We start from the raw sequence: 21,255 nt of genomic DNA, 5'->3' as shown, positions 1-21,255 counted from the left end.
TCCAAATGGTTGCAGGATTAAATAATAGCTAGTGGTTTTAGATCAGCCAAAAAATAGCAAGGAAATTTTAATGCTCCCCCTATTCAAATATTATAAATTCAAAAAAACCTAGATCAAATCAATTTAAGTTAATAACTTTCTTGATTTGATTTTTTTCGTATTATTTTAGATCTCTTTTTAAATACTTTTATCTCAATCAATCTCTCGAATGTTTGTTTTTCCATAACACATCCTCCGACCAGAACAATTCACACTGTATGAAGAAAGCGCATTGGCTGCTTTTTTGCACTTTTTTCCCTCTCCGACGTTTTCAAATTTCCTTTGCATACTTTTGTGCTGCATTTGATTACAAAATGGCGTCGATGATGGGGCTTCTCTGCGACTGCGACTGCGGCCGCTGCAGTCGTAATACGCGCCTAAACATTGCCATTTAGTTTTCGTTTTGGTGCGCCGCCGACACGCCAAAAAGTATGCAATGCGAAACGCAGCGCAACTGCGCTTAGACTTTGACTATTCATTAGCGTGTGTGCCAAACTCTAACAAGCTCAAAAAGCAATTTGCAGCAGGCAGCTAAAAATTGGCAAAAATATCGACATGCTGGCTTGTGGAATTGACGTTTTGGGTGGACGGCCCCATATGATGCTTAGTGGGTGGGGATCCAATTCGGCCCGTTACATAAAACCACGCGTCGCACAAAAGCCGCCAAATCGTTGTACACAAAACACCGAAATACAAAATGGCTGCCATATCAGTATAAAAGTGCAAATGATTGAGCTTCCACAAATCGGTTTCACCCAAAAATCGCCAATACATATGCAAATTGTTGCACGAAAACTATGTACAACGATGCGAAGAATTGTAAAACTCTGTCTTATCATTGGTTATCCTGGCTATATGGCATAAAGTGTAGCTCGTTGTATTATTCTCCACATGTCGGCGAACTTGATGAGATTTTTTTGATGGGAACACATGTATATTACATTTTTTTCTGCCCTGGCAAACGTTTTGGTTTTATTTTTATTTATCGGCCACAATGTGTGGTCAGAAATTAGCGTCGCTTTGTTGTCCACGTAGTAGGCCAATTAAATCCGTTCACATCAATAAAAACATGGAGAAATGCATGTTTGCCCTTTTGGTTTTATGTCCAAGTTCCGCCGGGTACCAATGATAAATATAAGAGCCCAATTTTTGGAAAGGTGCAAGCACTTTAACTTGTGTGTTGTGTTTCATTTGGGATTTTTATTATAGGTAAAATGGGCTTTTACGAAAAACGGGCTTACAAATTAAGCCTTACAAGACATGATTTTTCTCTCCGTTTCTGATGGGTGTCGTGCTTGCCTAGGGTATCGCACCGCCAAAGTCTGGAACTTGGCTTACTGCAAGTTGAAGAGCAATCACCATGGCCACTATGCCTATGTGAACAAACACTGTACCCGTCTCGTCTGATGGCTGGATCAAAACCTCTAATGGCAAGACTCCTCGGATGTGGAATCTGCATGACGGTAGGAACGTGTGTATCCTGGAGCACCAATGTCCTGTGCTTCTCGCCCAACCATCACTGGCAGACCCTGCTCGCCGGCAAATATTGCAGCATTATCCGCGTATGGTCAGCTCCACTAAACGGACTTTATATTTGAGATAGCCTGTATAAATCGATGTGAAATTAATTTGTTTGCCAGAATAATTAAATGTCCCAAAAAAACTTACAATTTTTACCCAGGCTCCAGGCTACCGTTACGTATTATATGTCTTATGACTTTATATGGTCCGAGTCTCTGTATGTATTTTTACTATCAAAGTGTTTAGATACCTTTAAAATTATTTTCCATAGAAAAATAGAAAACGATTTAGTCACTATAAACACAGGGATTTGATCGTTTCTATTTAAAAGAACTAATTTGGAAAACATTTTTAAACGTTGCATATGACCTTCCATGTGAAACTGCACTCAGAACATGGGCTCCCCTGCTTTTTTCTTGCTTCATTTGAATTTGATTTTATGTGATTTTGTCCAAGACTCACTTCGATAATATCAAAATGCGTATTGGACAATACCACATCTGTTCGGAATATGCAGTTACAATGAATCAACTTATAGATATTTTGAGACGCTATTTTAAGGCTATATAGCGAAGTTGCCATAGATCATCCTTCTTCTAAATTCTGACCAACGATATTTTGCATTTTGCGATCTGAATTCATCATTCAGCGAATGCCTCATAAATGGGTGTGGGTTTTTCTTTGAACTGCGCTTCTCGGAAGTTTTGCGATCCCTCATATAGTCGAAGGAATAGTCGTGTGCTCTGCGTACCGAATCCGTATAAATCGAATTCTCTTGTTGCTTGGGGAGATTGCCGTACATGCGATGTCCCACAATGGATTTTGTTACATTGCGTACCATGTGGGGGTAGTTGCGTCGCAGAAGGAACGACATTCTCAAAAATATACAAAGTTAATTGAAATTTTGAATTTTGTTTCGTTAAGCCAAATGTATTTTAGCTCGCTCTCGTTGAGCACTCGGATGTTAAAACAAAAATAAAATAAAAAATTTATGTTTTTCGTTTTATATATTTCGCATGACATACTTCGCTTATATACTTTATGTTTTTATTCGGCGAATTCAAAGAATTATTGCAGAAGTATTATAATACAGGAAAATTTCTGCCTCTGCTGAATGCAATCTTCATTAAAAAGTTCATGCAGAAAATAAAATAATTGATATAGTATTAGCTTGGGTTTGGATTTGAATTCTAAGTAAGATACAGCTTTATTCTACTACTTAGATCTACTATTCGTAGATTTAGCAAACAAAGAGCAAGTCTTTTGATTTACCAATTAAATGTAAGTCTTATATCTTTGCTTTATGAAAAGCATTGAAGATCAATTGATTCAACAGAATATACATATATAGAATAAGTTTAATAATTTATTTTATTGTCCATATGTTTATTGAGTTTATACCAAATGTATTTTAGCATAATATCGCTCGTAGGAGTTCTATTGAAAAAATCTAGATTTTTGCTATTTTTGGTTGTTACTGAAGGTAATACATATAAATTTTTGCATATTTGGGCATAAGGGGAAAAATCCAACATGTTCCTGATACTTCTTTAAGAACTTTGCCTTTTTTTCGAAATATTCTAAAGCTTCAAATAGTTTATAAAGGCTGTGGTTATGCTAATTTATTAATATAACCGATAAATGTATCTGCATACTTGCCATCAGTCTTCATATTCGGGTTAATTTCATTAAATATCCTCTATATATCATGGGTACCGTAGATCATGCGTCGGCGAAAATCTGCCCAACGATAGCGCGCATTCCAATGGTGCACTTGGGGATCCTTGGTTTTGCCTTGCTGATGGTGATTTATAAAGTTCTGGACAAAACTGCTTGGTGCATGATGATATTCTGGATTAGGCTCTCTACGTTGCTGCATCATGTTGCTTTTGATTAGAGCCATTTGAGCCTTGGACTTATTTTGGTGATGGAATTTGCAAATGGAATACGGCAACTTGCTTTGGTTTAATACAAGACATTTCGAAAACATGTCAAAATAGTCAACAATTCTAACGTGTTCTTAAAATGATATTAATAAAATACGAGTGATTTGGATTTGTGCTTCAAATTCCCAGATCCTCGTACGAAACAAAAGTACAAATGTTTATGAATATTAAGTGTCTAAATAAAACAGATTTAAAACTGGCAACATATGAAACACAGCTGACTTTGATGGGGCTGTGGAAACAGTATTTCAATAGCAAACTATAGAAATACACAAATACGTTCAGTTGTCGGCAGATGCCTCAGTAGTAAAATAATAATTATTCAAATAATATGAAACTAGAGGAAAATTAAATAATAATAAATAAATACATATTCTTAGATAATAAATATTTAACAATTATTTTGACAATACAAATTATAATACCAACTTAAATATAATAAATAATAGATTTATAAATGTATAGTAAAAAAAATTAAATAATATTAGTTATAAAAAATGAATTAATAATTATTATTAAAATAATAATGTTAATAGTTATATTTACTGTAATTATAGTAATAATAATAATTATACAAAATCACATATAATATATATAAAATATATTGACTTTAATTACGACTGGATTTACTCATAATTCTTTATATAATTATTTTATAAAATAATAAGTAAAATACAAAAATAAATAAAATTATTTTAATTTTAATAATAATAGCATTAATGATAGAAATAATATATTCTTAATACATAGTGTAATAATAATGTATAATAAATATTTAAATATGTTGACACAAATCATATATTAAGTCCAACAACTTGTTCTTTCTGGAATGGACTTACAGATAAAGAACTTTTCACATTTTTTAACATTGTAAACAAAAATAATATTAATAAAAAAAAAAAAATTTTTAGTAATAACAATGATAAGAATAATTTAATACATATTTAAATATATTGACCTTAGAAGTATATTAAGTCCAACAACTTGTTTTTTCTCGGCTAGATTTACCGATTCACAGTTCTTCATATTTCAACATTTGTCATCCGTTTTATTAATATTCGTGAAGAGCTCTTACCCCGTTTTCGTGCTACTTAACACGCAAGTTTGCTCTTCAGAAACTAGCGACATACTTTGTCATATTTTCACGTCCTTTCTGTGAATAAAGGAGACATGGAAAAGCAACAACAGCAGAAAGTGGCTAAAGAAAGGACCGAATACAAATAAGAGTGCACTCAAGTAATACGCTTCATAATTTTTATTGTCAAGTCTTTTGGGGGTTTGAGCTCTTGGCGTCGTTGTTGGCCCACTCGACAACAAAAGCTGGAAAGCGCTTGCCATGAAAGAAAAACAACAACAAAATATCAAAAACAAAAGCGAAATGGAAAAAGGCAGAAAATGAAGTGCAGCCAGCACAAGAGATTGCAACAAAGCAGAGAACCATTTTTTTCAAAGCAGCATAAATTTCATAATATACAAACAAATCAATGGGGGGGAAAACACAAGCGCCAGTGCAAAAGGATTACGGCCAGGACATGACGGTGTCGAGGATCCAGGGTCGAGGGTCCAGGCCACTTCTTATGCAAAGCACTGGCCCACTACCAGAACAGAACAGCACAGCATCTGCACTGCCTGCTGCCGTTTCCCTCCCCCCGCCATAACCCTCTTGGCAGTGGCACGCAATTAACTTGCCTGTGATTTCATTTTTTGAGCTCATTGTTTTTGTTAAGTTGTTGCCGTTTCTAGTGCTTTGCGCGAGTTAATTTCAATGCACAAAATTTCTACATATATATTGTATATATATGTATATATGTGCATACAGTTACATTTCATTTTATGTACATAAAATCTGCAATTCATTATACCCTAAGCCCAGGGAAAATGGTAAAAAGGGTATACTGTTTTTTGAGAAATTATGTAACTCGAAGGAAACATCTCCAATTCCATATGATATATATATTTTAGAACAGGTCAAAATATTTCAATCTTTTCGATATATTTCCTTCTGTCTAGCGGCAAGTTGCCCGTGGCAAATTTTCTGCTTCAGATTTAAACTTTTACTTTTTTACCCATTTCCCGCTTGTGAAAATTTTTATTAATACCGGCTATCGCTAATTAAATTTAATTAGCGATATAAAACAATTATTTGTAACCCATTGAATGAAAAGCTAAAAGTTGGTATCAATATTTTCCGCACATATTATTCCCGTGGTGTAAAGCTTGAACTGCAAAAAAATGTTCATTCATTCAACCTTTGACCTGCATTTTCCCACAAAAGTGCAGCCATTTTCCGCCAATTTACCACAGAAGTTGTCATGTAGGGCTTGGAAAATAAATTTGAAGTCGATCTGACAAAATGAAAAACTACGCCAGAAAATGTTTAACTCGCATTTTCCTGGCCATAAAAGCTTGGTTTTTGTGAGAATGCATTTTCACAAAGAGCGTACGGGTGGAATATCCCAATACTCAATAATCTAAGCGTGCATCTCATCACAAAAGGTAACTGCAGTAAAAATGTAAGCTTCCTGGCTCTTACGGTTTGGGCTGTGAAATAAACAGCAATAAATCAGACAGTCACTCAGTTATTCACGATAAACAAATATATATATATATATATAAAAATAATAACATTATCAAAAAAAAATGCAGATCCGCTGAATAGAGGATGCAGTTCGTGGCGTGCGCGGCTATATTCGTAAGGGAAGATTGCCGCTGGGTTCAGGGTATCTTGTAGTCGCGCACTTCTAACGGGAGCACTTGTTGGGTTCTGCACTTGTTAGCATAATTAGTCGGTCGCGTCAGCGTTTGGGCCTAGTCTTTGATATGTCCCGCGCCAAAATGGGCTAAGTACTAAAGGGCGGCAATTAACAAAGAGTTCATAATTGTTTAATTATATTTTCTGCTCTCGCTAAAGAGCTAAGCTGAAATAGTGGATATGGAAAGCATACGGAAAAGAAAGAACAGCTTATGGTCTTGCATACATATATATTTTTAATTGCAACACTGTGGGAACACAGAACCGCACAGTATGTACTTTTAATTTTGGTAAAATGGTTTAACTGCGTGTCCAATTTTTTAACATGAAATTTGTTGAGTTGCCTCTCAGAAATTCGGAAATAATTTAGAACTGATGCCAAAGTAGTTGAAACTATGCATGCATAGCTATATATATATATATGCAGACTATTGGGCAGAATTATATTACTAAAAGCTCGTACCGCCATATATCATGCGATGGCGAAACTCGGCCCAGCTGTTGCGGTGGGTTCTATAGGTGGTGTACGGCGCGATCACCTTCTTTGAGAGGGCTGACTCGGGATAAACTGGTCGGTGCTTGGTCATTCGTCTCAGTAGATCGGCATCTGCTTCACGCTGTTTTTCCTGCTCATCCTCGTTGACTTCCGGAACACCAAAGACCGCATCCCGCACAGTTCGCAGCTCCCGATTAGTTTCATGATCACCCTCTTTGTGCGAACCCGCGGCATTCTCAACCACTATGGGCTCTTGTTTCTCATTTATTTCAGTTTTATCCATTGACCCCCGTCTCATGCTAGCATTTTTGGCAGCCAGTATATTGTTGCGTCGGGGCGTGGAGCCTCTACGGTTAATTAATTGATTTTGGGTTACATTATTGGTGCCGAATTTTCTAAAGTTGGTCCAGTTTCGATTTTGACGGAGAAGTTGGACAGCCGCATAGCCTTCTTCTCGTTTCGGCCACGAGAGCCTATCGCTCATCTTGACGCTCAGTCCGAATGCATCGTAGCTCTTCTCCAGAAGGGTCCTGCCACTATAATGCCGCTGATAAGCGCGCATTGTCTGTGATATCCGTTGCACGGCCGAGACACTTTTTGTCGGCATTATCGAAAATATGTAACCGAAACTTTTATGTATAGCCAAAGTTTAAATACGTTTGTCCTACTTCTGGGCAACGCGTCTAAAAAAAAATATTTTTCGAAAAATTTTAAATTTGGTTGACCACGTTAGACAGGATATTTGAAAATGAGGCAATGAACAGTACGACTACGAATTTGTTACTCTTACTGACAATGACAAGAAATGAAACGACTGCTCGACATCAAAACCCAATACAAAGTTCCACACCTAAACGATTGCTTGAAACAATATTAATATATATATAATATAATATATTTGTGCTTATATTTATTTATTTATGCGTATTTATTGCCAGCAGAATTCAATTAAAAAACCTACTTGTGTTGCGTTTCAAACCAAATTACAAGTGCACACAAAAAAGCAAAAATATACCATAAAACAATTTTCCTCGTCGCTGGAACATTTATTAATTTTGCAGCAGGCAACAGCCGCAGATGACTTTGGGGTTGAGCTTTACTTGGGAAAGACCTATGCAAAATTTAACGCAATTTTGAGATAACAAAAAGCCGACAACACAAACGTCGCCAAGAAATTGAGTTAGCATACAATTACAACAACAATTATGAGTTGCATTTTACAATAAATGAAAATAAAACAACAATAACAACAAGTAGCTGACTAGTGAATGCCCTTAAAAGTAAAATGTTGAAAGTAACTGCGTTTTAAATGTGTGAAACAAGATACTACAGAACCAAAAATAATTCCAGATTAATTTAAATGTATTTTAGAAAATTTTTCGCTTTCAAAAGAAAATTAGTTTTTGGTAATCTAACTAATAGCATCATATCAAAAATGTAATCTCTGGTAAGGTAGCTTAGCATCTTAGCTTTTTGGGGCCTACAAATGAAGAACATATTTTGTATTTTTTTAAGTAAAAACTTTCAAGCAAAAAAGCAATGCAAAAGTTTGTTTTTAATTTAATAATCTTTTCTGATTAGGCTTTCAACTTATTTTATTTTATTCTTTTGTATTAAATACTTAGGTGGCACTTGATTCGTCGACTGTTTATAAATAAATAGAAAATAAAGTTTAATCCATAAATAAATAAATAAAATAAATCATTATTGTGCGCAAAACACCCGCTAATTTTTATGCATTATTTAAAGATGAAGCTACCGTAGAGAAAATCATTTTCGTTCTTACCCGCATATAAAAATGCTAGATTTTTTTTTATTGTTATCTAACAAAATTATATTTATGCATATATATTAATATAGTATGTTCAACCAACTCTTGTGTGTTGCAGAGCTTTACTTAAATATAAAATAAACGAACACGAACTCGACGCACAAAAAAATGTAATATATGAGCCAAGTCTTTTCAATGAATACCAAAGTAGGCATCAGATTTAAAATTCGTTTTAATTTTGAATAAACTTGTTCAGCTTGATTATAAATTTGTAAAATAAACTTTCGGTCTTAGCCATATGATATCAAACGATCAAAATAACCATAAACTTAAAGTACTTAGCTAGGGTAAGTGTATAAAATGTCAGTACATTTTATTGTAGTTGGTGGAAACTATGCACGGAGCTGTAGGCTGCTTGGCCAGAAGGATGGGCTGTAAGTTTGTGCATTGTTTAAATATAGGCAAAACATGTCACAGCTTTTTAATTTAAATGCAAATTAAGGCTTTTGTCAACACTTCAAGACTGCAAAACTGAGGCGAAAGAAGCAACAGCAAGAGGAGCAGCAGCAGCAGCCGAAGAAGATGCTGGAGCGGTAAATGCCTGAGGGGCAATGCCAAGAGAGTTGTCTGGCAATTGTCGAGAGTTTTCCAGCTGCCAGCTGCCAGCTGCATATGGCATTGCGAAGCCCAACAGTCAATAAACACCAGCCACTCCTCTAACGCGCACAAACCGAGCCGCCCAAATAGCGCCAAAGCCAGTTGAGATGTGCCGAGACGCGAGTGTTGACTCCAATGCCAAAGCGCTGGCCACAGGCGCGTCCGTAGCTGATGATGCCGAGCAGGAACATGCGTGAGCGTTGGCGCTGGATAACGGGTCCGCCCGAATCGTACTGGCAGGAGTCCTGGCCCAATCCCGTATGATCGTAAGTGCACACCTGATTGGGGGCTATGGTGACATTATACCGGACACTGCACTCAGTATTCACAATGGTCATCAATCGGGCCTTTTGCAGCGTGTTCGATTTGGCAAAACCAAAGCCCAAAGTGCCCCAGCCAGCAATATCGACCAACTCGTAGGTTTCCGCTCTAATGAAATTGCAAGAAATAAGTGAAGATTGTTAGATCACAATAGACATTAAACTGAGCTCGATTTGCAGTAATTCCCAACTCGTTTAAGTTAATAGTTTAGTATGATAGATTCGTGAAATTACTTACTATTTAATTATTTCGCTGGAATTCAAGATTAACATTTTGAAGTGACCTAATAAGTTTAATATATTTTTGTTGATACATAGTTAATTCTCAGTTAAATCTTGTTAAATATACTCATAAGATAAGTTTTACCTAAATGATAAAATCATAAAATTTCGCTTTTAAATTTATATAAAAGAAGAGTTTGAGTCCACCTGAGATAAAATTCTTACGTCAGTAAGTTAACTGCTGTTCTCCACCCAAAACCTTTTAGATAGATAGGATAGACCTTTTTTTTTAATAAATGAGATAATTACTGTGGCTGTAAAATATTTTGTGCTAGATTGATATGAGAGAGAGCCGCCTTTTACGGCATGCCGAAGATTAAACACCCATAGAGTTTTGTGGATGTGTGAGGATAGTAGTGAAGTTCGTATAGCTTATTTGTTCAAGATGTCTTGAAGAATATAAAAGTTTTTCAGAGTTTGGTAAAGTTATGATATTGTTTTGTGATTTAATAAATATTCCGTCTATAAGTAATATAAATGGCAAATTTGCTTAAAATATTTGTAGGAACAAACGAGAAGGTAAGGATATCTTCGGCACGCCGAAGATTTAATGACCAGAATAGTGAAGCTTGTAAATGCTGAGAGTTTGAGGAATATATCTTGGTAAACAGAATATTTTGCCATCCAAGAACTTAATTTTCGACCGATATAGCTGCGCAGCTAAATGACATACATACAGTGAGCATAATAGAATAGAACCAACTTTCGGAACTATCTGTATATGTTAATCTAGAATTTTTATGGAGTCGGAGGTGTCTCCTATGTGTTACACATTTCATGACTATATACTTGTATATTTTGCGGTCTGACATGTGTTATCGTTAGGGTTTGATGGCTTCAGTTACTGGAGATAACGTATTTCCGGTATTTAAAGCTGCTTTCAGCTCTTATAGTTAACAGGGTATACTTAAAGCAGTCGAGGAATCGGCTGCCTAGTTAAAAATTGTAATAAATACTTTGACTTACAATTGTGTCTGTCCAAAGGGCAGGCAAATGGGCGCCACGCCTCGTGAAAATTCGATTGGTGCCAATGTCTGGAGCAGAGCGATATCGTTTGTATCTCCAATGCTGTTGTAGGCCGGATGATTGATAATGGTTTGTATGGCATATTGAAAAGCGAACATCGATTCGCTAGCTGTTAAGCAAAAAATTAGTGAGTATAGGTCCTGAGAAGAAGAAAGAGTTCTTACCACTGCTGAGATCGTGATCACCCACCAGAGCCAAGAGTCGAGTGGCCAATCGCTGGACCGTGCAATGCGCTGCGGTGACAATGAAGCGATCACTGACGATGCTGCCGCCACAGAAGATGGGCTGATTGGAGCCAATCTCCCGCAGACCCACCATTGAGGGATACTCGTGCTTGGTCGCCTCGACGCCGTTCGTGATGCGCGTCGGCTGCGACCAGCCGCAGTCGCAGGGCACGCGACGTGCCACCGCCTGGCAGCTCAGCCTGGCGCGCTGCTGGGTTGAGGCACTGATCGACTGGTAGCCCAAGGCTATGGATTGATAGTTCGAGGTGCGGGACACTTGACCCATGCGACAATAGCGCTCGGCATCACGGAATTCCATATCTCCGTCGCGTGAGATGAAGAGAAACTTGGACTGACAGATGTCGGGATACTAAAACCAAACAAGAGTCACAGAAGCTGCCAGCCTGGTAAGCAATCGTTATTTGTCGTTACCACTTCGAAGCGACAAGTCAGGTGTATCACATGATTGGGAGGCGCTTTAATCTGGTAACGACAGCTGCTGCCCGCTGGCAGAGCCCTTGGAAAATTAGAGCTGGTTATGTTGATGAGTTGATTGGTCTGCAGGTTGTAATGCCGGCTGCACTGCTGGCCGTCCACCATGCTGAGCATCAGTGGCAGCAGCAGCAGCAGCATCAAACTGGGAGATGGCGGCTCGAACATTCTCACAGAATATTATCTCAAGTATTATCGACAGCGACTGCAAGTGGCATCACATGCAGTGCCAGCTCTTATATCAGAATTGGGGAGCCATAAAACAAATAAAATATATTTTAAATAAGTCAGTCCCCTGACGAAAGTAGATTACGATGTCAATGCCACGACTATTGACTCTTTCGGCTGTGTGATTTTCAGCCCCTGCAAATAGTATAAAAGCCAGTTATTCATCAAATATGTATATTGTTACCTTTATGCAGGGATCTGAATAATAATATGAAGCATATTTTTGCTATATTTCTTAATAACTATAAGCGATTGCGCCTACCGTTAGAAAATACGAGAGAAAGTAGATTTGACTGTGTTCGATTTGCTTAGAATTCTCAACGAGTCATAGCTTCGAAAGAGTGGAGATGTGCCTGCAAGTTTGAAGTTTGAAGAATTGGAGATAATCCGAATTTTGTGTTGACAGACTTTTGTCTCGCAATTAAAAATAAAGTTTTTGGAGTTCTTAACCGCAACGCGATATTTAAATTGGTATTTAGAGTAGTCGTATTCCATAAATCGAATATGTGAAGGATCACCACAGTATTCAAATTAGACTCGATTCGGGACGTGTAAGTCAAAGAGCCTTTTCGCAAGTAACAATAAGCTACACCTTACATGAATAACATAGGGAAAACATATGCATTAGCTGTGACGTCACAAGGCTGATTGGAGCGATATTAAAGCTTTCTTCCAAAATGCACTGTTCTTTCCACTTCAAACATCAGCTTGAACAGAGGAATAGATGGAGCAATAACAATAACAGTGCTGTTCAGAAATTACGCTCGAATTCGACTTCGAATTTGTCTCGTTTGCAGCTCACCTTGAAAGCAATAAAATGGCCGTCAACAACAACACGAACAATTTGCACACAAATTAGTCACGTACGCATCACGCCCAAAAAGGAAACGAAAGAACGCCAAAAACAAGAACAACAATAGGCCCATTTTAGGAATTGGGAGAGCTTCATGTTTGTATGGCTAAGCTAGGCTTGAGCCGCTCTTTGCTGCGTTCAGTGTGCTGCCAGTAGCCGAAGTCTGTGCGTCCGGGGCGTGTTGAGCGGTCGAGCGGGTCAGGGGAAATCCGAGGGTATTCGCCTTTATACCTTTAATGCTGGCTGAAACGATTATGATTATCAAAATTTTGGAATTTATGATCTAAATTTGGAAATAAACCAATTATTTTAAATTAAATGCTCCATTTCAAATCGATTAACCATTTTATTTGACCTTTAAATGTGTCGTTTTAACGTTTTCTACACATTTAGTAACCGAGAAACTTAGCTTTCCTTTAGGGAAAAATAGAAATTTGAAATCTAAGAAATATTTGCAGTTTCTATTTGATAAATATTCTTTAATGTTGTTAAAGGTCGAATCAGATTTGGATTGTAGATTGATTTTGATAGAATTACTAGTTACATAGTTACTACACAATTTGAATAAGCAGTCTTTTGGCGTATCCAATCGACATATGTGGTGACTCGGGTGTTGACGCCCATGGCATAGGGGGTGGAGGCGCAATTCTTGCCGAAACTGATGATGCCCACAAGGAACTGCTTGGAGAGGCGCTTGATGACCGGACCACCTGAATCGTACTGGCATGAGTCGCGACTCTGGCCGTTATAGTCGTAGGTGCACATTTGGCCAGAATTGATAGTGGCAACACCATTGTAATCCGTTTGGCAATCCTGATTGCTGGCCACCATCAGATTGATCTTTTGCAGCGTGGTGGAAGTGGGACCGGCAAAGTAGGTTGTGCCCCAGCCTATTACATCGACCCCATCGTAGGCAAAGCTATTAGAACTGCACAGAAAGTGAAATTATTTGAAGATCTGTTCAGCATTTGTCTCTATTCGACGCTCTACTCACGTGCCCGCAGGCGGCAAGCAAATGGGACCCACGCCACGTGTCCACTTAATATTGGAGGCTGTGGTCAGCACCGCGATGTCATTCACCACATTCGGCTCGTTTTGGTACTGTTCGTGCCGCAGCATCTGCTGTATCGCATACTGAGCGTAATAGATGGAGCTGCTGGCTGTAAAAGCGATGCGTGTAAGGTGGCAAATCGGACAGTTTGTAGCTTATTGAACTTACGATTTTGCAGGTTGTTGGTGCCAACAATGGCCACAATGTTGGTGGCCTGAGTAATCTGCATGGTGCAGTGAGCCGCGGTTACAATATGACGATGGGAGACTGCAAAGAAATAGATACATACATAAAAAAAGATACTCAGAAAATAGTTTAATAAAGAAAGACGTGATATCTTTGCCAAGGCAAAGCCTTGCTTTTCTATATGATTTATATGATATAGTCTACAGTCTGGTAGATATGCTAGGAGTATATTGTAGCTCGTAATAGCTGAGTTTGGTCAAGATAACTTGTAAACCAAAAATGTTTTTTATACAAGAACTAATTTTTCTATCTATCTTTCCAATGTGGTCTTTAAGATATAGTGCTCTGATGTTAATAATATTTTGGTAGTTATTAGTATGTGAAAAAAGTTTTTCACATATGCACATATGCACTGCCAGCAACAGAAAGACGGACCTTTTCGTGACGGTAGTTTGCAGGGTAACAGAGACGGATGCGCTGTGGATATTTGTGAAGTATGAATATATAGTTTATGGGATCGAAGACGTGTTGTTGCTTTGCTAATCTTGATAAGACTTTCTGCAGCAGATTCAAAAAAATATTAACAAAAAAAATTTAATTAATATGATCGTTGATAAAAGGTCTGCCTTTCGCTCCAAATGCGAATTTTATACCGCTCTGGTTTTGATAGGGAAGCACATATTTGGAATGAACCGAAGGACCTTCAAAATGTCCTTATTCTGGCTACGCTCACTTCTGTGCATCTTGTTAGTCATTCACTCAAAACAGGCGCATCCTAGACTGATGACTACTTTACGAGTCCTTAACAATTGAGTTCTTCTTCTTGAGATTTTACTCTCCTTTGCATGGCTTTCTACCCACCGATTGTACCACCACAGAATGTGGGCAGGCTGCTGGTGATATCCTTAAGCGCTGCCATGTTGGGATATTCATTGGCCGAGGCCTGTTGCCCGTTCGATATGCGCGCTGTGGCGGACCAGCCACAGTTGCAGGTCTGCGGTAGAACGTTCAAGGTGCATTGGAATTTGCCCGAATTGCTGCCCGTCGAGATGTAGGCGAAGGTCAGCTCCGTGAAGAGCGATTCCCTGTTAAAGGTGCCGCTGCCACAGAAGTTCTCAGCACCACGCATTAACAAGTCGCCCTCACTGTCCAGCCAGAAATTGTCCGTGCTGCACTGGCCATTGTTCTAGAAACGAGGATGCGTTAGCAATCCCAATGCGGACACAATGGGCGCCAGTAAACCGCTTACCGATGGCAAACTAATGGTGCACTGTATCTTGATATAGTAGTCTAGTGGGGCCGTGAATTTGTAGCGACACGAGGTGCCCGCTGGATAGTTATTGGGGTAGTAGGGCGACTCGACGTAGGTGGGGCCCGCCTGCAGCGTATAGGTGTTATCGCAGCCCTCGAAGTAGCCCCGAACGGCAGGCAGTGCCAGCAGGCAGCTGGCGAAGATTAGACAACGACTCAGCATTGTGACAAGACTTTTCGACTTCGATGCCAGCACTCAACTGGGTGGGAATTGACTGCCGCCCCCGACTAATACGAGTGGCTCGGACAAACAACCAAAGTCAAAGCCAAAGACAAAGCCAAATCCACCAACACTTTGCTTTATTGTGCTACTATTAAATGTGACAGCAGTTGATAAAACAAAGTTGTGAACACATTGCGCATACGCCGCGTGTCGCGCTTTGTATCGAATACAATTTTCCATTTCAATGATTGTGCGCTGCACTTGTGCAAATATAACGGAAAATGTTGCCTCACCTCGACCTCCAATTGCAGTCCATTTTGAACTTGGCAGTTGCCACTCGCTTAACGCTAATAATTTTATGGCCAACGCCGTAGTGCTATTTTCCCCTGACTTAAATGACTGGCAACCGATAAGAGCTCGAAATTTACATTGCCTAACAATGGCAGCGGGCGAGGGTTGCTTGATAATAAGAACATATATTATAATTAGTTGGTATCGGTGTTAACAAGAAATTCAATACAAACATCAGAGCGAGTATTGCAACGCAACATCCATTTGAGTTGAAACTTTTTTTTGATAATAGGTCAAATGCCTCGAAACAAGTAGCTTTAATTATTATATAAGAAGTCCGTCATTAACCTGACTAACTTTGGTGTTTCAGCGTCAGACTGGCAACCTTGAGGTCGCTGGACCAAATTCTTGTTTCTGCCTCGAGTTGACGGTTTTTGCTCCGGACGACGTCTTAAACTGTCTTCTAGTATTTAATATATGTTCTTTAAAAAAATCAGCACTATTACCCCAAATACTTAATTACATAACTGTTTCGATGCTTATTTTAACAATTTATTATAAATATAAATAAATAAAAATTATGAATAAAATCAAATAAAATGTTTATACTGATCGATTGAATTACCCTAAATTGTCTTGGCATTTGCCATTCAGTTAGTTGGGCTTAACTAATTATTGCTTTTAGCTTCTGTTCAACCTGCCACAGACAATAGCTATTATGTGATAAGCTTCGCGACGAAAACAAATAAACACCTGAAATAATGGGTTCTAATTAAAAGGCAAATAATAAAAAATGTCAAAAACGGGGAGGGAAACGTCAACGTACGGTGGAACTTTGTTTAAACAGATTTAAATGGACAACAATGCGAGACTTAATTGCTTTCTTATCAATGCATAAAACGAGAAAGTTAAACAAATTAAATTATGATAAAAAAGCTGGTAAGCATCACAAGAGAGTACGCATTGTGAAAACAAAAGTGTAAACAAATTCAATAAGAATGTAGCAACGTTTTTTTATCTGTCTCATTTTTTTAAAGAATATTGTTTCCTTTATTAAAATAACTATTGTGATTATAGAATAATGTTTTATTCAATCTTGTTTTAAATTGGATGTTGAAAAAAAATGGATGAAAAACCTTAAAATCATTTAAATAATAAATTTTTGACAATTTATGCTCCAAAAATGTATCTATTCAGAAATATGAAATCAAATAATTTCATTCTGTATTATTGCTTTGTATTAGAATATTTAGTTAATATTTGATTTAAGCTTTACTTTAATATAACTGTTGTGCCTACTATTTGTTTATATTTAATTAACTTTTTACATGCGTAAACATACGGAACAATATTTGCTCTAAAGAGGAAAAACTAAAAATACTCAAGAAACCAGTGGCCGACTAGGATATACCCTGTGGCCGGCGTCGCTACAATCATTTTGTCTTAAACAAACATAAGTAGTATATATAAATACAATAACACACATACTAATACAGTCAAGTATCGAAATCGTCGCCCAGCAACACACAATTGAAAATGCATTCTTTAATAATTTCGGTATTTATAATGCGAACTTTATGCTTAGCCTAAATATGGAATCGCACTGTGTATTAGATTAGAAAATTAGATGTTTTCAATTCAATTCTTACCTTGTATATACCATACGATAACCCACATTCCAATTATGGTGTCTCAAGCTCTAATAATCTGCAGTTAAGCTAAAATAAAACTTCTTACCAAGTGAAAATAGAAATTATATTGTTATACGAGAATATATATTTCAGAATTTCAGCTTGCGCTATAGTATTTTTTTTCTGACACTTTTAGACGGCTGAATGTCTAGATCGATTCAGCTCATCGCATAAAACCATAATACCGCTTTTAGCCCATTTTCAGCGAGTACAGGGTAAAAAATATGCTAAAAATCCAAGAAATATATAAAACACCAGCTGTCAGTTGTGTCGGTGCGAGGGAATTCCCACTGAAGCTAGCATACACGTAAAAATCGAGCAATATATACGGCAATTAATGGAGAGAATAAGGTGAGAAAAACAACTACGCGTAATGCGCAAATATGTGGGTGGGGCGAAAAGAAATTAATAAAAAGCAACAAAATTGACTTTACGCAAGGCGCAAAAGACAAAAAACACACACAAGCCTAAAAATGAAGAAGAAAAAAAGACAGCTCCTAAAATCGGGCTACAATTTTAGCAAACCCGAAACCAGTTTCCAACACTGCGATGTGTAATTATAATATAATTTTTTATGCCAACACTTTTAAAAAAATGCCTCGTTGCAGTTTTTCCATTGCCGTTGCGTGCTCTTTATTATCTTTTGCTCACTCTCTATCGTGCTCTCTGTCTATCTATTGCTGTGGTATATAAGGCGGCTATGTCTATATTTTCTAGTGCCGTTTTTTGCACCATTCGCTTTGCGTTTTTTATTCGCATTTGCATTTTCCACTAATTTGACTTTTGTATTGTTGTGGTCGACATTCCGCCCAGCATCCAGCTGCCAGCTCTCCCATGGAACACCCCATCCCCTGTTCCCTGTTCCCAGCCGTCATGTGCAGCGGCGGTTATGTGTTAGAGTTTTTTCTCGTCCTTTTGCTTTCCACCAATCAGCTCAACGCATTCTCCGTTTTCTGCCCATCTCTCTGGGCGTTTGTGTGCGTGTGTGTGTGTAGTTGGTCGGTTGTGCTACGCACTTTTTGACTTTGGCTTGTGTGGGCCTGTGGCTGGGGCAATGCGTTTTCCATGCATTGGTTGGCTGTCGATTGCTACCAGCAGGGGTTGAGTTTTTTCTGTGTGCAGGTGTGGGTGTGTGTGTGTGTGTGCTATATGTGAGTGTGTGCGTCTGTGTAGGTGCTTTGGGATGCTTTCCGAATGCCTGTTATTTGATGTGGCTGTGACTTTGTGGCCATATCATTAATTGCCGCTAGCTTGGCATAAAAAGTAGCACACAAATTAGTGGACAGCACAACGCATAAAAGTAATGGAAAGGAATAGAAATTATAATAGAAATAGAAGCTGCAGCAGCTTAAAGATTTAAAAGAGATGCATAACTAATGTATAAATAAATATACTTAGATAGGTTAATAAAAAGACAACTTTGTATTAGTATAATTTCTTGATGTTTCGTGAAAATTTTTGTTGTTTTTTACTGTGCAGAAGAAAGTGCACTAATCTTCTATATTTAAGATCAACATCCTAACATCCCGCATTTCTCTAAACCCATCGATTTTAGAGACCTTTTTAATAATCAGTTATGGCTATTGACTGTAATTTATTTGTAAGATATACTATAAGCAGAACTTAGATTTTTGAAACTGCATCAGAACTTGAAACTATGAAATACTCCGAATATTCAGAATAATTTATATATAAAAGAACTGAAAAACCAATATGTAGAATTCCATCTAAATATATTTACATTTTTGCTTCATAAATTCTTAAAATATTTCGGTTTGCAAATCCTGAATAGTAATTGCATCAATGGCATCTAGTTTTAACGTTCAAAGCGCCATTCGTTCAACTTTGCTCCTGTCCATTTCACTAACACATCCAACCAGTTTATCACTTTGCTCACATACACACACTCTCATTCAATTTGCTGGACCTTCAATCACAATAAATCCATACAAATTTCCGTTATATATCCAGAACCCAAAGAGGAACGACAGTAATAAAAACTTTCAAATGCAAACTAAGCAAATTTTAATTAATGAAAAATTGCAATTAAAAAAAAAACGCTGCTCGCTTGCTATCTCACTTCAACCAAGCCGCTGCAGCTGAACACAATTTTTCATTACGTAGAAACGCAGAAACTAAAAAAAGAGGAGAAAAAATGCAATCAAAATGTTGCCTAGTAAATGCATAAAAAACAACGCACAAATACAAACACACATATGTACATACATACATATGTAAATGTATGTGCATGCATGCGCATACATAAGTGTATGCGTTTGTGTGTGTGTGTGTATGGCGGGTGGGGCTGCCAGCAAAATAGGCGTCATCTAAGCAAGCAGTGCAACTGCTGCGACTGCGACAGCGACTGCGACTAACGCTGCCGATGCTGCTGTTAAGAATGCTGGCGCCGCTGCCAGCATCGCCCGATTAACATAAACACGCAAAAACATTAACACCGCCGCAGCCGCAGCCGCAGCCAACCAACAGCCATCGGCGCCAGCGACGACGGCGCAGTTAGAAAACAACAACAACTGCATACGTCATACATAGATAACGCGGCGTATGTGTAATGCGAGAGCGAGACAGCATGCAGATGTAGCTGGCACTCGGTCCGCCACGCTCATTACACTCATTTCGTAAAGTTGTTGCTGTTTTTTTTTTTTTTTTTGCTGTGGTTGTAGTTGGGTGCGCATAGGCAATTTTCCACATTTTCACACACAGACGCTGCCAGCAAATGCGAAAAAAGTCGACACGCAGACGCTGGCTGCGCTGCTGCGCCATGTGGCGGCCGCACCCCCAAACCCAATCACAAAAACGCGTTAATAAGAAAACGTGGCGCAAAAAACTACATTCACACACACACACAAGCAGCAAAGACCCCTGCCCTACCCCCTGCCAACTACGGCTGTCAGCCAATCACAGAATTTGTTTACGAATCGCCCGCCAAAAGCAACACAAAGAAAATTTTGACGGCAGCGCAACGCGTTGGCAAAAAAAGAGCGTCTCTCATTTTATGCAATTTTTCCCACAGCTTCAAATGGCCGCCGCGTGTACGCGCTCTCGCTCTTACCCTCTCACACTCTCGCACACTCACTCGTTCAAGCTCTCTTGGAGCGTCGGCGCCGGCAGCGCCGCTTGGCATATTTTTTTTGGTTGCCTTACATTTTCCACTGTTGCTCATTTGCGCTGCGTAAAAGGTAAAAGAAAAGCAGCCACGTGCGCTGCTTGCAGCGCGTTCGCCGCAGCGTGCGCAACTAAAGAGTGCACATTTACGCTCTCTCTTAGCTGTGGCGCTCTTCGTTTGCAAACTGGCGCTTCGTTGAGTTTTTGCTTTGGGGCGAAGCGACCACGCCGGCAACGTCGAGACCGTCGCTGGTAGCGTTGTGTGTTCGAGGCGTTTGGTTGGTTGGGAAACGGAGTCAGGTAACGGGTTTTTCCTCTCAGATTTTCATAAATAGATGTAATTTTTCAATTTATATGACCAACAGTTTTTAATTGAATGCATAACATTTACATATGCGCTATTCAATTAGAAGACTATACTGCAATGTCAAAAGATATTAGTGTTATTTTATAGTGCATTTTTTCTTAGAATTTCTCTATACTTCAAATCAAAATTTGACACGTTAAATATACAAAATCTGGTTATAATGATATATGCATATGATATGCTTAGTGCTAAGATATGCTGTGGTATTGTCTTAGTTATTTAGGCTAGTTTCTTTTTGGAAGCTAGTTTAATATACTAATATACTACAAATAATTATAATAAGTTAATCATTATGGCACAAAGCTGTAAAATATTTATTTATTTAATTCTAATGATGTTTACATAGCAAATGGTTTTCTAAATCGAAGTTTTGGTAAATTAAGCTTTCTTTGATTTTAATTTGATTTAGGTGAACATACTTTCCAAGAACCTTTTGAATATAATTATAAGAAGAAGTTCTCGTTT

The 21,255-nt window shown here is 38.1% G+C and overlaps 4 protein-coding genes and 2 long non-coding RNA genes across 9 annotated transcripts; 1 reads left to right on the top strand and 5 right to left on the bottom strand.

The window, feature by feature from the left end:
* Positions 1-1,324: 1,324 nt before the first annotated feature.
* LOC135437745 (uncharacterized) lies at positions 1,325-2,753 on the bottom strand. The gene is made up of 2 exons (XR_010437738.1): positions 1,708-2,753; positions 1,325-1,643 (listed from the first exon to the last, which is right to left on the bottom strand). It is a non-coding gene; the product is annotated as an uncharacterized LOC135437745 (long non-coding RNA).
* Positions 2,754-2,906: 153 nt separating this feature from the next.
* LOC135437772 (uncharacterized) lies at positions 2,907-3,679 on the bottom strand. Of its 3 annotated transcripts, none has more exons than XM_064695836.1 (2): positions 3,216-3,679; positions 2,907-3,146 (listed from the first exon to the last, which is right to left on the bottom strand). In XM_064695836.1, exon 1 carries the CDS (start codon positions 3,548-3,550, stop codon positions 3,260-3,262), a length of 291 nt encoding a protein of 96 aa, XP_064551906.1. In that variant the 5' UTR covers positions 3,551-3,679; the 3' UTR covers positions 2,907-3,146; positions 3,216-3,259. The 3 variants fall into 3 exon arrangements, with proteins under 3 accessions (XP_064551906.1, XP_064551907.1, XP_064551905.1); XM_064695837.1 differs by having other exon boundaries at positions 3,220-3,679; XM_064695835.1 differs by having other exon boundaries at positions 2,907-3,166; positions 3,220-3,675.
* Positions 3,680-6,085: 2,406 nt separating this feature from the next.
* Positions 6,086-7,518, bottom strand: LOC135437874 (uncharacterized). The gene is made up of 2 exons (XM_064695955.1): positions 6,722-7,518; positions 6,086-6,353 (listed from the first exon to the last, which is right to left on the bottom strand). Exons 1-2 carry the CDS (start codon positions 7,359-7,361, stop codon positions 6,289-6,291), a joined length of 705 nt encoding a protein of 234 aa, XP_064552025.1. The 5' UTR covers positions 7,362-7,518; the 3' UTR covers positions 6,086-6,288.
* A 1,216-nt stretch (positions 7,519-8,734) lies between these two features.
* On the top strand, positions 8,735-12,944 carry LOC135437769 (uncharacterized). Of its 2 annotated transcripts, XR_010437744.1 has the most exons (3): positions 8,759-8,959; positions 9,028-9,448; positions 10,774-12,944. It is a non-coding gene; the product is annotated as an uncharacterized LOC135437769 (long non-coding RNA). The 2 variants fall into 2 exon arrangements; XR_010437743.1 differs by lacking the exon at positions 10,774-12,944 and having other exon boundaries at positions 8,735-8,959; positions 9,028-9,793.
* LOC135437767 (venom serine protease) lies at positions 9,242-11,709 on the bottom strand. The gene is made up of 4 exons (XM_064695831.1): positions 11,467-11,709; positions 10,975-11,404; positions 10,751-10,919; positions 9,242-9,611 (listed from the first exon to the last, which is right to left on the bottom strand). The coding sequence occupies exons 1-4, from the start codon at positions 11,692-11,694 to the stop codon at positions 9,242-9,244; spliced, it is 1,197 nt and encodes a 398-aa protein (XP_064551901.1). The 5' UTR covers positions 11,695-11,709.
* Positions 12,945-13,065: 121 nt separating the features above from the next.
* LOC135437766 (venom serine protease) lies at positions 13,066-15,372 on the bottom strand. The gene is made up of 5 exons (XM_064695830.1): positions 15,094-15,372; positions 14,706-15,030; positions 13,827-13,925; positions 13,602-13,767; positions 13,066-13,535 (listed from the first exon to the last, which is right to left on the bottom strand). Exons 1-5 carry the CDS (start codon positions 15,316-15,318, stop codon positions 13,148-13,150), a joined length of 1,203 nt encoding a protein of 400 aa, XP_064551900.1. The 5' UTR covers positions 15,319-15,372; the 3' UTR covers positions 13,066-13,147.
* Between the last annotated feature and the right edge of the window lie 5,883 nt (positions 15,373-21,255).

This window comes from Drosophila montana, unplaced genomic scaffold, assembly GCF_035044405.1.
Source record: "Drosophila montana isolate Dmon_TW-CO22-7 unplaced genomic scaffold, ASM3504440v1 contig_3833_1, whole genome shotgun sequence".
Lineage (NCBI taxonomy): Eukaryota > Metazoa > Arthropoda > Insecta > Diptera > Drosophilidae > Drosophila > Drosophila montana.
Note: the sequence above shows the minus strand (reverse complement) of the source record. Positions and strands in the feature narration are given on the sequence as shown.

What these genes read in the sequence shown, in the direction of transcription:
- LOC135437766 (XM_064695830.1), bottom strand. Translation starts at nt 15,318, where the DNA reads ATGCTGAGTCGTTGTCTAATCTTCGCCAGCTGCCTGCTGGCACTGCCT. An exon ending in GCACCATTAGTTTGCCATCG is followed by an intron (nt 15,031 to 15,093) that starts GTAAGCGGTTTA and finishes CCTCGTTTCTAG; the next exon opens with AACAATGGCCAGTGCAGCAC. An exon ending in ATTCTGTGGTGGTACAATCG is followed by an intron (nt 13,926 to 14,705) that starts GTGGGTAGAAAG and finishes ATTTCTTTGCAG; the next exon opens with TCTCCCATCGTCATATTGTA.
- LOC135437767 (XM_064695831.1), bottom strand. Translation starts at nt 11,694, where the DNA reads ATGTTCGAGCCGCCATCTCCCAGTTTGATGCTGCTGCTGCTGCTGCCA. An exon ending in TGATCACGATCTCAGCAGTG is followed by an intron (nt 10,920 to 10,974) that starts GTAAGAACTCTT and finishes TTTGCTTAACAG; the next exon opens with CTAGCGAATCGATGTTCGCT. An exon ending in CCCTTTGGACAGACACAATT is followed by an intron (nt 9,612 to 10,750) that starts GTAAGTCAAAGT and finishes CAATTTCATTAG; the next exon opens with AGCGGAAACCTACGAGTTGG.
- LOC135437874 (XM_064695955.1), bottom strand. Translation starts at nt 7,361, where the DNA reads ATGCCGACAAAAAGTGTCTCGGCCGTGCAACGGATATCACAGACAATG. An exon ending in CCATCGCATGATATATGGCG is followed by an intron (nt 6,354 to 6,721) that starts GTACGAGCTTTT and finishes GCCGCCCTTTAG; the next exon opens with TACTTAGCCCATTTTGGCGC.
- LOC135437772 (XM_064695836.1), bottom strand. Translation starts at nt 3,550, where the DNA reads ATGTTTTCGAAATGTCTTGTATTAAACCAAAGCAAGTTGCCGTATTCC.